Source organism: Dioscorea cayenensis, chromosome 7 (genome assembly GCF_009730915.1).
Source record: "Dioscorea cayenensis subsp. rotundata cultivar TDr96_F1 chromosome 7, TDr96_F1_v2_PseudoChromosome.rev07_lg8_w22 25.fasta, whole genome shotgun sequence".
NCBI lineage: Eukaryota > Viridiplantae > Streptophyta > Magnoliopsida > Dioscoreales > Dioscoreaceae > Dioscorea > Dioscorea cayenensis.
This window is the reverse complement of record NC_052477.1, coordinates 29,816,416-29,829,840: the sequence shown is the minus strand read 5'-3', so window position 1 is coordinate 29,829,840 and position 13,425 is coordinate 29,816,416. Positions and strand designations below refer to the sequence as shown.

At 33.6% G+C, this 13,425-nt stretch overlaps 1 protein-coding gene across 1 annotated transcript; it reads right to left on the bottom strand.

Moving 5' to 3' along the window:
* Positions 1-773: 773 nt before the first annotated feature.
* LOC120265324 lies at positions 774-13,013 on the bottom strand. The gene is made up of 11 exons (XM_039273194.1): positions 12,939-13,013; positions 11,466-12,165; positions 10,392-11,401; positions 9,671-10,330; positions 8,964-9,093; positions 8,789-8,877; positions 7,583-7,815; positions 6,956-7,042; positions 1,440-1,539; positions 1,026-1,259; positions 774-917 (listed from the first exon to the last, which is right to left on the bottom strand). The coding sequence occupies exons 1-11, from the start codon at positions 13,011-13,013 to the stop codon at positions 774-776; spliced, it is 3,462 nt and encodes a 1,153-aa protein (XP_039129128.1).
* Between the last annotated feature and the right edge of the window lie 412 nt (positions 13,014-13,425).

The window sequence follows — 13,425 nt, the reverse complement described above, 5'->3', positions numbered from 1 at the left end:
GATTATTCATTTAAAAGTTAAAAGTTAAAAAATATTAAAAAAAAAAGAATTTTTGTTTTTTTTTCTTTTTTTCTTAATGTTTATTTTAAACTTTAAGTATGAAAATGACTTGATGGCTTTTTGGAGTTCCAAGAGCATAAAAGTCGAACCAACAATTGTTTAGTGCAATATTAAAGCACTTGCCCTGTAGCACTGATTATATATCAGTAGCTATTAATAAAGTCCTCACATAGATTATCAAAATTACATGATTGAAAGGTTTATTATTGTGGGATCATAGTTTTTAATATATCATCTTAAACATATGTGATAAATATTTATTATTTTGTCAACATCATATAATAAATTTAAAAGGGTCATTAAACCACTGTAATTTGTATTTTTATATCTATTTCTCTGTCCTTTTAATCGTGAAACTTATTAGTTGGAAAATTAGAAATACACTACACTTTAAATTGACTAAATTTTTTTATTTAATCAATATCAAGTTAAATAATAACTCTTTAAGGGTTAAAATCCATAATTTTGCATTAGTAATTTAATAATTAATTTAATTAATCAATTAAAAATTATAAAAATAAAATAAAAATTGGATTATAATTGAAAAAACATGAGCAAAACAACCTCTTTAACAGTATAAATGTGTTTTATTGCACTCTTAATTCAAGAGTTGAGAGTTTGAATAAATTCCGTAACTTACACACATATCTTAAAAAAGAAAAAAAAAAGAAAAAAAAAAAAATCAGTGAAAAATTGGAAGAAAATTATTTGGATTAATGGCCCTGCACTGCACTTCTATCCATTTGAATCATCAACTCACTCTTTGTTTTTCTGCTGAAGTAGCACTTGATGGCATTTTCATGACAAACATCAATAAAATTAGTCGAAGAAGCCCGAAAGACGATACTCGGCTTCACCTGTAAATTTGAGATAGAACACAAGAGAATTATGAATCACATCATAAAATACGAAATTTGAAGCATATAATGTAGTAGAATGTACAGCATTGTAAGGATATATAGTACCTCAACTGAAGCATTGCCGGCATTATTTGTTTCATTTGAGGTCAATTGGTTTTCATTTCCGGCCAAGAACTTGTAGCACATTGTGGAGCCAAGAAAATTCAAGAACATGTAATCCTTGAGCTTTAGTCTGTCAGAATTAGACATCTTTGTAAATCCAAATCTTGTTGTCCATGTTTGTACAAGCTCAGGAATTGCCGGTAAAATCAGCATTTCGATTCCTAATGATGAGAGCAACTGAAATAGCAATACAGATAAAGAATAAGTATACCAAATTAATATACCAAGTTTGATTTGCAACAAATTAATATATGCATAGCTGAATGTTGGATAAAGTTGGTAATGTTTCATAAATAGATGAGAGTTTCTACAAGCTGATTCAAGAAAAATTAAGATGAAATTGGATAGTGAAGTTACCTTTTCTAATTCATTCACAAGAAGCCGGCACATTCCCTGCTGCCGATATTTAACTCGTGTGCCAATAAGGGGCATTTCTGCAACCTTGTCGCCGAAAATTCTGAATCATGAGGCACAAAAATTAGTGAAGAGAAGTAAATAGAATTGGAGAGCATAGTTTGTAGTGTGGTAAGAAAAGAATCAGAAGGGTACCTAAATGAGGCAACAGAAATCAACTCATCTTTCTTCTGCAAAACCAATGTATAAAATCCCGGAAAGTTCAATCTCTTCAATTCTGACCTGCAGTACGCAAAATATAACATAAATGTCAATGCAATTAAGAAGGCTTCAATTCAAATTTGCCTTCATAAGAGGTAGCAGAATAAATCATGGATGAATGAAACCTGGAACCAAAAACATATATAATATATACACATGACTTTGTTTTTACTAACTTTTAGTACTATTTGCAACCTTACACTCACCAATGGACTAAAAGCTAGACATAATATCACAAGCTGAAGGCTTAAAATGGGATTCTAACAGAGTAATGAAACAGATAATTAGGGGGAAAAATCTATTCTTTACTTCTAAAAATGCAATGAAGCAACTGCAGAAGGGAAAGTAAATTATCTCATTATATTTCTTAAAGTGCAATGCACATGCAAATGATTGAGATCAATATTCTACTTTAAAAGAAAAAGTGTAGGTTAAGGTAAGCTCACCTTCTATTGAAAATAAGATCAGAGGAAATATCACTATTTGTTCTTGGTTCCAAGATGGTCACAAAACATTCATGCAGAACATCAAGTGCATCATGCAACTTGATGTTAACATCCTCAGCACCATTTGCACTGCTTGATCTGAATAAGGCCCATGATATACCACTCACTGATGTCTGATTGGATTTTCCAAGCAGTTTTTGGAGGTGAAAGAAAACCTGAAAATTGTTATTCATAATTAGCAAGCAACTTAGCAACAAGCACTATAGTAAATCTAACAGGAAAAGCGATAAAAGTTTCACTTGACGTACTTTTGAACATTTTTCACTGCAAAGCCAGTCTCCAGTTGGACAATTTGTTAGCCCAGATACTCCACTTTCTCTCAAGCACCCAACATGAACTATACCAATAATAAAAAAATGAAAAACATCAGAACATGATATCTTTATTTTCAAAACACATAAAAGGAAAATAAAATAGACAAACATACATTCTCTCTCGCATTGGTCACAAAACATTATTGTTCTCTCAGTGAACTGCTTGATATCAGAATTAAAATCACTCATGCCGCAAATCCCACATCGACAACATGGGCAAAACCATTTTCCATCAGGTATAACCTGTACAAACAGCAAAGAAAAATTTTAGTCTACGACAAATAGTTGTAAACTAGACACATAAAGTTCGACAGAGTTAAGGTTCAGTAGAAAATACCTCTAAACCAATACATTCCAAATGGAAAGCTGATGGGCAATGATCACACAACACTAAAGTGCCTCCTTCTCGACATATGGAGCATGTATCATCACTGGGGCTCTGAGAGCAATCACACTTTAACCGTGGATGTAGGAAGCTATTACAAGTATGCATCGACTGCTTTTGGCTCAGGAACAAGGACTTTCTCCTACATGACTTTCGAAGTCCGCTTGGCTTGTCAAAGTTTACATCTTCAACATTCATCTTTACAAGTTTTCTCCTTTTAATCAAGTCCCGACGACAACTTGGACCACTACTCTCCTGTAACTCTTTCAAGTAAGCCTTGCAAGCTACATGAAGAGAATTATAAGACTTCCCATTTGGATTAAAATAGCTCAACTCCTCCTTTGTTTTCTTGGCAATCATTTCAATGCTCCAACCCGCAAACAAAAGATGCTTCTTTGCATTCAATCTCAGAAGCTTAACATTCAAATTTAGAACTTCCTCTCTACCTTTCTTCTCAAGCACATCAATATAATCACAATAATCCCGTATAGCCCCAGGTAAATCCTCGGCCACAAGCTCATTCAAAGACGAATTTTTTCTTTTACAGTGCAGTGATTCTGAATTGATTTTTGCTTCCCTAATTTGATTTTTCTCCACCAAAGAAGAGCAAACTAGATTAAGAGAATAGAAAACCTTGCCATCTGGGGAAGTGTACCTAAACTTTGAAGTTGTATCCCTTTTAACCTCAATCATCCATCCTAAATATGCAAGATGCTTCTTTACTTTCAATTTAAGATCTCCAAACTCACAATCAAGCTTCTTAGCTCTTGATAAACGATTTGAATATAAAGTTATCGCCTTTAAGCACTCTTCAGCTTCAAACTCCACAACCAACCATGAATTTCCATGATTTTCATTGTTAGCTTGTTCAATCAACAAGTGATTATTCTCTGAAGATATTTTCACAAACCAATTCAACATAAGATTATGGTAAAACAAAAACTAGCTCAAAATCAAAGAAAGAAAATAGAGAAATTAAGAGAGACAGAGAAAGAATCAATCAGACCTGTGACCTCAGAGGGGCAACTCCAATCCATGTTCTGCATCTCAGCTTGGACGTTGTGGGTGACCTCGGGGAGGACGATCGCCGGAGACCCTTGCCGGAGTAGCATAGCTTCGCCGCCGATCGATCAGAGAAACTACTCTGTTTCTTTGCTTTGGTGACAAGAAACTACTCTTTTTCGCGCGCTTAGAAAAATTTAAAGAGGCATGAAAAAAGCCCGGTTTAAATTAAGACTAATTATAATTCCTAATTCTAATAGAAATAAAATTTTATCTCTTTTATGTATGATTTGAGTCCTAATCAATATATGTTAAAAAAATTTTAAAATTAACTAAATTTAGGATTATATTGAATTTTAATCGAATTAAAGCATAATCGGATTGAGTTTTTTTTTTATTTAAATTAAATTTACTTAGAAATAAGTTAAATAGAAGGTTCTGATATCTATTTATTTATTATATAAAATTATAGATATGAGCAAATATGATTTCTTTTTTTTTAAAAAAAAATAAAGATATAACTTTAAATTCGGATTGAGTTTATTAATTAAAGTAACTTGGATTAAAATAAGTTAAATAGATTGTTGCAAAAATCTCTTCATGTTGATCGATCAAGTGTGGTTATTCCTATTTCTTTTTTTAATTAAATAAGGACAAAATATAATTTTATTATAAAAAGGATGTAGCTTTTAAATTTCAGATTGAGTTTATTAATTAAACTAAATTTCATTAAAATAAGTTAAGTAGAAAGGTTCTAATATCTCTTTCTGTTGGATGAGCAAGAATGATCGAGTATAATTATTTTTTTAATAAAAATAGATAAATTACAATTTATTAAAAATTAAAAAAATTAAAAAAAAAAAGAAGAAGAAAGTACTAAAGCAGTCAAGTACTAGTACTGTATATTTATTTAACCAATATGCATATGATCAATATTGTAAATAGATGAAAAAGAAACTAATTTTATATTTCTATTTATTTAATTACTCCTATTTCTTTTTATATAAATATGGAGAGATATAATTTTATTAAAACAAAGAAATAACTTTATATTCAAGACTTACTTTATATAGAAGTAGTATTGTCTATTGATTTATCTTCTAAAATAAATTGTGGTGTTTAGATCAATTTAAAAAGAAAATTATTAATTTCATATTAAAATAATCAGTTGTTTTGAGCGGGCAGGTAAAAAACAAATATTTTGAGCTATGTGGGCATGCACAATTAATTACAATTCCAACAATTATATGGTGGTTTGTCCCCAGTCAAAAATAATAATAAATAAATAAATAAATAAATAAAACAAAACAAAACAAGTATATATCATTATTCACAAAAAGAGTTAAAACTCTACAAAACATGTCAAAATTCAATTATTAATATTTTCATATAAACCCCCTATTTGGAAATTTATTTAGACAAGTCTTTGGGCAACTAAAACGATTTATATGGATATACAGTAAAAAAAAACCTTTGTATATTTACACAAAATTGTGAAGCAATCTCCAGAGAGAGAACAAAATTGATGGAGCTCCAGCAAAACATCACCACAAAATTATCAAGGGGACTGTTTTGATCAATGAACATCACAAAACTCAGCTGTTAAACTATCCCCTGCACTGCACCTCCATCCATTGATTCTATTTGAAACTGTCTCATATTTGTGTTTTTTTTCCCTGCAGGAAAATGAAAGTTAGTCTCTGATATATAAAACGGAAATCTACTACAAAAATCAGGATTCAGACTGGGCAAAAGATATTCTAACCAGCAAAAATTCTCCGCCTGTAGTAAAATTTTAAGGTATCGAAACGAGCATTGACATCGTTGGTTGTCGGTTTCAGTTTCACCTGGGAATGCACCATGAAGTAAAAAGAATTAGATGTTGATGCAAACACACAATCAGCACAAGCAAAGGATAATATTCGGCAGTGTAAGAGTATAATATAAATATACCTCTGCTGAAGTTATATCTTCTTTACTACCCAGAGTAACACCACTAGAAAATTTCGGCATAAAAGGCAAGTTTGTTAGAAAGAACAGAAGAGTTTAATTCACCGGATTGATGGATAGGCATCTTAAGATACTCACTCATTTGCGTCGTAAGGCACAATTTGGCCCGGTGATTCTGTATTAGTTGCTGAACCAGAGTGTACAGTATCAGCTTCCATGACAGGCAAGCATTTCATCGGTTCGACCTCAATGATCTCGTAAGCATTGCTGTTATTATTTGTTTCCTCAGTACTTGCAAGAACAGCATCAGTCAGTTGGTTTTTGTTTCCTGCTAACAGCTTGTAGCATAAGCAGGTGTCTTGAAAACTCAAAAAAATGTAGTCCAAGAGCTTTAATCTGTCGAAACTAGTCATCTGGGTGAATCCAAATCTGGTTGTCCATGTTTGTAGAAGCTGAGAAACTGCTGGCAATATCAGCATTTCCACCCCTAATGACAAAAGCAACTGGCAAAATACAAATAAACAGTAAAGTCAATGGTCCATAACACAGCAACAATTTACTTTTCAGTCAAGTGTATATTGTTTCAGAAAAATTATTGAGAATGGATAGTGTATTTTAAGAGATAAATGCACTTTCCTGAGGAAACAATGCAGTATACAACAGGACTAGTTTATGCTTTGAGAAGGGAAGACAGGGTCCTTAAAAGAGGAAAACCTAAAGTGAAGTATTGAAAGTGATCTGGAAGTTTAAAAACACAACCTGGATACTGGATAAAGTTGCAAATGTCTCCCAAGACAGATAATAATAAGAAGAAGAAGCGTAGGTTTTCAGATTTCAGTTATATTCAAATTCCCAGAAAATTGGATAGTAATGCTACCTTCTCCAATTCATTCACAAGAAGCCGGCACATTCCCTGACGTCGATATTGAACAAGTGTACCTATAAGTGGCATTTCGGCAACCTTGTCTCCAAAGATTCTGAATCACGAGCCCATTGAATGAAGTTAATAATAATTGAGGAAAGTTATCAAAAGAGAAGAAAAATAGGACAAACAAACCTCATTGGAAAGCTTTTTTGTAATAAACACAATCAGAATAATACCTAAATGTTGCCACTGAAATTAGCTCGTCTCCCCTCTCCAAGACTATTGTATAAAATCCCCAAAAATTTAATCGCTTCAAATCTGACCTACAAAGAACAAAACATGACAGAAGCATAAAGAGGTGATAATAAGAGGAACATAGAACTAAAACAGAAACATATATGCCTGCATATGATGCATATAGATATAGACAGACATATTTGTAGACAGATAAATACATGGCAAGATGGAGGAAAGGATCAAAATCTCTGTTCACGTGGATCATGTAATACTCATCAAGAAATCCCATCATGCATGTCCTGATTGAATTACTACTATTGAATCAGATCATGCGCTGGACTTTCAGATTTGTTTTTGTCGCTAACATGCACCAAATGTAGCAAACACTAGAGGAAATATCACAAAGTGAAGGCTTAAAATGGAATTCTAACAGACTAATTATGTAGACAATGAAAGGGAATATTATCCTTAACCACTAATAAATAGATCAACCAGGCATAAGACAACTGTGGCTGGGAAGGAAAACTCAGCATAGTTTGAAAGTGCAATGCATCCGCCAAGGATCAAGATCAATATTTCATACTAGAAAGAAAGAGCTTAAGAAATAAATAGTGTAATAGACCCACTTTCTATTGAAAAGAAGATCAGCAACAAGATCACTCTTTGTGCGTGGTTCAATAATGTCTACGAAACATTCATGCAGAATGTCAAGCGCAACACGTAGCTTGCTGTGGCATTCAGCTATACTCTCAATATCATCCCCACCATTTTCCCTGCTTGATCTGTAAAGAGACCATGACAAACCCTCCACTGGTGTCAGATTGGATTTACCAAGCAATTTTTGGAGGTGAAAGAATACCTGAAGAATCATTATAACAAGTATCTTAATAATCAGACATATAACCAAAAGCACATGATGAGCATGCTTACAAAAGTTTTCTTCATAAATATGAAAATGAGTATCCATTAAGAAATTTAGAGATATACTCCCTCCGTTCGTTTTGGACCTCCTCTCTGTTCCTTTTTACTTGTCACATTAGAAATTTTGTGCAACATTAAATAATTTTTTCCAAATTTACCATTTAATTTAATGTATTTGTACAATTTTCAATAAATCACAATCAACTAAACATTAGATTATATACTCCATTAGTGGGGTTTTAAATAGGGATAGTTTTAGAAAATAATGGTTTTTTTATAAAATATAGGTAGCCAACTAATTTTAACCAACTTTTTCTTAATCGGTGTGAATTAGGTAAATATGACAACTAAAAAGGAACGGAGGGAGTAATACAAAAGAGACAAGTTCCAATGCAAGAACAAGGAACATACAGCCTAACATTGTGAAGAGAACAGAAAATGAAACAATGGCATATCTTAATCTCCGACAGAACAGAACTAGTAGGGCCAAAATAAAGCTAAAGACATCATTATTGCTTGTAACAAAAACTACATAGTTTTGCAACCAAAAGTATTATGGCTTTGAAGGTTGGCCCAATACAGAAACCATGGCCATGCCCAAAAACACGTCACCAATGATGGCTTAATCTTTAAACGACAGCCAATAAAATAGGCATCTGTTAGATAGATGCTCTTTCTCTAAGCCTCTCTAGCTTCCTAGGCAATGAGTGCCACCCATCTCCCTTCGGAATTTTATTGTTCAAAATATTTATCCAATACGTAAATCCTCAAAAAAAAAGTTGATTTACATGCTAAAATGTGTATAATGCGAGAAAACTCATGTCAAACAGTAAGTAAGAATATATAAGGTCACCATCAAAGTTCTCTAGCTTTTCTGCCATGATAAATTAACATGAAAGGTAATTAACTACCATTGAGCATTTTTTACTGCAAAACCAATCTCCAGTTGGACAATCTGCTAGCCCAAATACTCCACTTTCTCTTAAACATCCCACATGAACTATCACAATGAGAAAAATGAAATGTCAGAACAAACCATCTCTGCTTTCAAAGCATAAAATATGAAACTCAGAAAGATCAACATACATTCTCTCTGGCATTGATCACAGTAAATAATTGTTTTCTCAGTGAACTGTTTGGTGTCAGAATTGAAATCGCTTGTGCCACAAATGCCACATTTACAACATGGGCAAAACCAATTTCCCTCAGGGATAACCTGTACAAACAGCAAGCCAAATAAATAAATAAATAAAAATACCCAACGAGGTTTATTACAAAAACATTTAGTCTAAGAAGAAAGTACATTGTAAATTTGACATAAGCATCAACAGAGTTAAGCTTCAGTACAATATATCATTTGTGAAGCAAGTATAATTGGCATCATTAAATCTGAAGATGTGATCCAAGTTCAAATAAAAATATAAAATTCTAAGATATGCTGATTATACCAGACTCAATTGTGCAGTGTTTATTCCTTCAGAGATAAATAAAATCAAGTATTGCATAAAATTCTGCATGATTGCCATATTTCTTGATATATACAACTTTTCATGATGATTGGATTTCTTTTTCAAGTAATAAGTTGAGTTGTTAGCAACCATGTGAAGAAATCCCATGAGCTTCTGCAGCTAAAAGCAAGCAAAGCACCCAAATAAAAGCATAAAAATGGGAAATCACCTGTAGAATATTTACCACAGATTAAAGACAGTGATGATTATTTAAGAAAAAAAAAAGGAAGATATATTGAGCGCACACTTGAAAATTGTACATGAATGGTGAGAGGACATAGATACCTCTAAGCCAATGCAGTGTTGATGGAAAGCTGATGGGCAGTGATCACATAGCAGTAAAATACCACCATCTTGACATATGGAGCATATGCTGTCACTGGGGCTCTGAGAGTAATCAATCTTCAACCGTGGATGTGGGAAGTTTTGGAAATTACTAACATGTATCAAATCTTTCTGGCACTGTAACAAGGACCTCTGATCTTTTAAGAATATATTAGCAGCTGGTCGGTGGCTTGTACTACCTGCATGAGCCTCAAATTTGGTGAGTGTGAACACCTGTTGACAACAGTCACACTTTATTCCATCACGAGTTATTCTTCCTTGCATCAAAACTTGACCATCTCTTTTGCGAATATAAGATACTTTCTCCCTAGGTAATACAACGTTTTTGTCTATCAATGAACACAAAACTGTTTTAGCATTACGTTTGCCAAGACATGATGGTGCATGTTGTGGCCTTTTACTGGACCAACTTCCTGGGACAGAAGAGTGAGATGGTTTTCTTTCTCTGGATTGAAAATCAGAGTGACGAGAAGTGTGCCTCAGGAGCTTCCCATGAGAAGGTCTCAATGGTAGTAACAAATTTGAAGGCTCCTTTTTTCTCCTATCACTTTTCATGAGCCCTCTTGAACACACTTCACCATGTTGAGGCCCCACATATTTCTGAATTACTTGAACTTGTAGCGTCAGTTGAACTGCAAAATCTACTTTCATGAGTATTCACCTCGACAGAGTTTTCAGAATTCATGCTAGTGTGAACACCCTTGGATGTTTTCCTTCTCTTATTTAAGTTACGAGAACTTGGAGCACTACCCTCAGCCGACTCTTCCAGGTATGCGTTGCATGCTGTGTGCAGAGAACAATACGTCTTGCCATATGGAGAATCATAACGCATCTCTTCCTTTGTTTTTTTCGAGATAAACCAAAATTTCCATCCCATAAATGAAAGATATCTTTTGGCCTTCAACCGCAGAAGCTTAGCATTTACATTTGGACCTACTTGTTTGTCTTTCTGACTAGCAGACATGTATTTGCAATAATCCTGTATTGCCCCTCGTAAATCTTCTGGTACAGGTTGATCCGTGCTCTCAGAGGCACTAAAAATCAAATCCCGTTTCCTTGATGTAGAAGGTTCAGAAACAGTGTCTCCATGTTTAACAACTTTAGAAGAAGCAGAACCAGAGAAGTTAGAATTTAGTTGGTTATTGAAATCTTCCATTTTAGTGCCAGGTGTAAATTCAGGAATGTCCACTACCATTCCTTTTTCGGAAGCCTGTTGCTTCGAAGTGACATTCAATTTCTCCCTTTCAAGCTCGTGCTTCTTCATTGACAGTGAATTTTGAGTTCGGTGTCCCTTCGTGAAATAAGAGCAAACTGTAGTAAGAGAGTAGAAAACCTTGCGATCAGGTGAAGTGTACCGATACCTTAGTATTCTATCCCTTTTGGATTCTATCTTCCATCCTAGATATACAAGATGCTTCCGCATTTTTACTTTCATATCTTCATACACAGAACAAGGTTGCCTGGCCTTTGCTGAACGTTTGGAATATAAAGTTATTGCTTCAAGGCACTGCTCCCCTTCAACTGGCATAGATTGCCATGATTTTCCCATTCTTGGCTTCAAGTTATCTTTGTAATCCTTTACCTCCTCTTCCACATTATCATTGTTCAAGGTACATTCCACGTTAGATCTCAAATTGTTAATAGCATGTTCAACCAGACTGTGATCATCAGCTGCAAGCAGATCAGGAGAGCAAATAGCAGGCACATTATCACCTGATCCAAGAAAGTACTCAACTGGACTTTTTCCATAAATCATTGAAAGTGTCCATTAGCTGATCTGGATAGATCATCTCAGGCACAGCTTGACCATCAACAACAGAAAGCAGTTTCCGGTATAAGTCATTCACCACACCATACCAGACGGAATGAGTTCCAGCAGTCCAAGATCCAATTTTTTCTATAAAAGAAATATCAGATCTTAAGTCATACCAAATCTTCCTGATGGAAACAGGCAACGGGCCTTCCTTCTTAATCTCATGAAGCACCTGAAGTAACACCCACTCTCCACGAGGCTTCCAATGCCCAGAGTATTCATTCCACTCTTGTGTGACCCTGAGTTGATCAACAGCAACAATGCACTGGTCACCTATGTCAGGGAAGAAAACCTTTCTCTTTTGAGAGCCTACATTTTTATCAAAAAGTACTCCTTCCCACCATGCATCATGCAACCAAGCATCAACACAGAGACCAAATTTGATCACAGAACCCGGGAAAACACAAGGAGGCGGGAAAGGCCTTATGATGCCACGCTGTTCCCTTGAGGGTGTATTGTAAATACCCTCTATTGCATCTGTTGCAGAAATCCTCTCAACAAGCTTAGACTGTTCATTTTCAGTCAAGAGATAAGTGAATTTAATGAGACGGGAGTTACTTCCTACTTCAATAACTACACCCGCATGCCAAGAACCATTGAGCCCTTCGTCAGTGAAAAAGACCTAAAAATATGTTTTTAAGAAAAGTAAATGAATCACCAACAAACCCACAGGACATTAAAGCAATAGAAGCAAAAAAGCAGAGCAAATAAGATGAAAATTCTCTTGATTTCTCAACAAAAAAATTTATGATTACAATCAATCTCTTTTTTGTCAAAAAAAAAACTAACAGTAATTTTTAAAGAGCACTGACAATCCAACAGCACATTGAATCAATATAAGAAAAGAATGAGAGCAAATAATGTTCAAATTCTATTGAATTTTCAACAATATCATTCATAATTACAATTGATTCGTTCATCTGAAAAGAAAACCTAAATATAAATATTAAAAGAGCATTGATAAATCCAAAAAGATTGAAGTAATAGAAGCAAATAAGATTGAAATTCTCTTGATTTTTCAAAATATCACAATCGATTCCTTCATCAGTAAAAAATCCCAAACATATTTTTAAGAAGAACTGTTAAACCAGAAGCACATTAAAGCAATAGAAACAAAGGATCAAAGAAAAAAAAAATCAAAATTCGCTTGATTTTTGAACAAGAGCATCTATAACTGCGATTGAAACAATGAGAAGCATTCGTTTTCGAATTCAATTCGTGAGATGAATTATACGAACAAACTCTATTCTTCACCAAATAATGTCCATCAAACCCTAGAACCAAAAACAAAATCCAAAATAATAAAATATTTATTTCAAAAAAAAAAAGAGAGAAAGAACCCAAGAAACATCAAACAGAGAGAAAGAAGATGAAAATTCAACCGATAAGCTCTACCTCAACATTGTCTCCAGCGAGAAGCTTGCGTTCGGTGGCCCTCTCCCTCTTCTTGCTCTTGATATCATCCGCCATTGCTGAAAATTCTCATGCCAAGGAATTTTGGAAGACGAGACGAGGGTTTTAGACGAGGGTTTAATATTTAAATAAGTTTTTTTTTATTATTTGATTTACGAGTAATTATGAACCAAACCCATTCTTTGGGTTTTTTTTTTAATAATTATCTTTTTTTTATATACTAGAAACTAAGAAACATTCCATGATTAAAACCAAAACATAAGGCATAATAGAATAATTTTTTTAAAAATCTTACAAAAAAATTATAAAAAAAAGTGAAGTTTTGCTCATATACCTTACTAAAAAGATATTCATTTTATTATATTCTCTACTCCTCTTCACCTTTGGTGAGAGAGTTATCTTCTTTGTACTGTTTTTTTTTTTCTCAATAAATCTGTGGTTTATTCACATTACTTAAAAAAAGATAATC

What these genes read in the sequence shown, in the direction of transcription:
- LOC120265324 (XM_039273194.1), bottom strand. Translation starts at nt 13,013, where the DNA reads ATGGCGGATGATATCAAGAGCAAGAAGAGGGAGAGGGCCACCGAACGC. An exon ending in TGATCAATGCCAGAGAGAAT is followed by an intron (nt 8,878 to 8,963) that starts GTATGTTGATCT and finishes TCATTGTGATAG; the next exon opens with TTCATGTGGGATGTTTAAGA. An exon ending in GATCTTCTTTTCAATAGAAA is followed by an intron (nt 7,043 to 7,582) that starts GTGGGTCTATTA and finishes TGTTCTTTGTAG; the next exon opens with GTCAGATTTGAAGCGATTAA.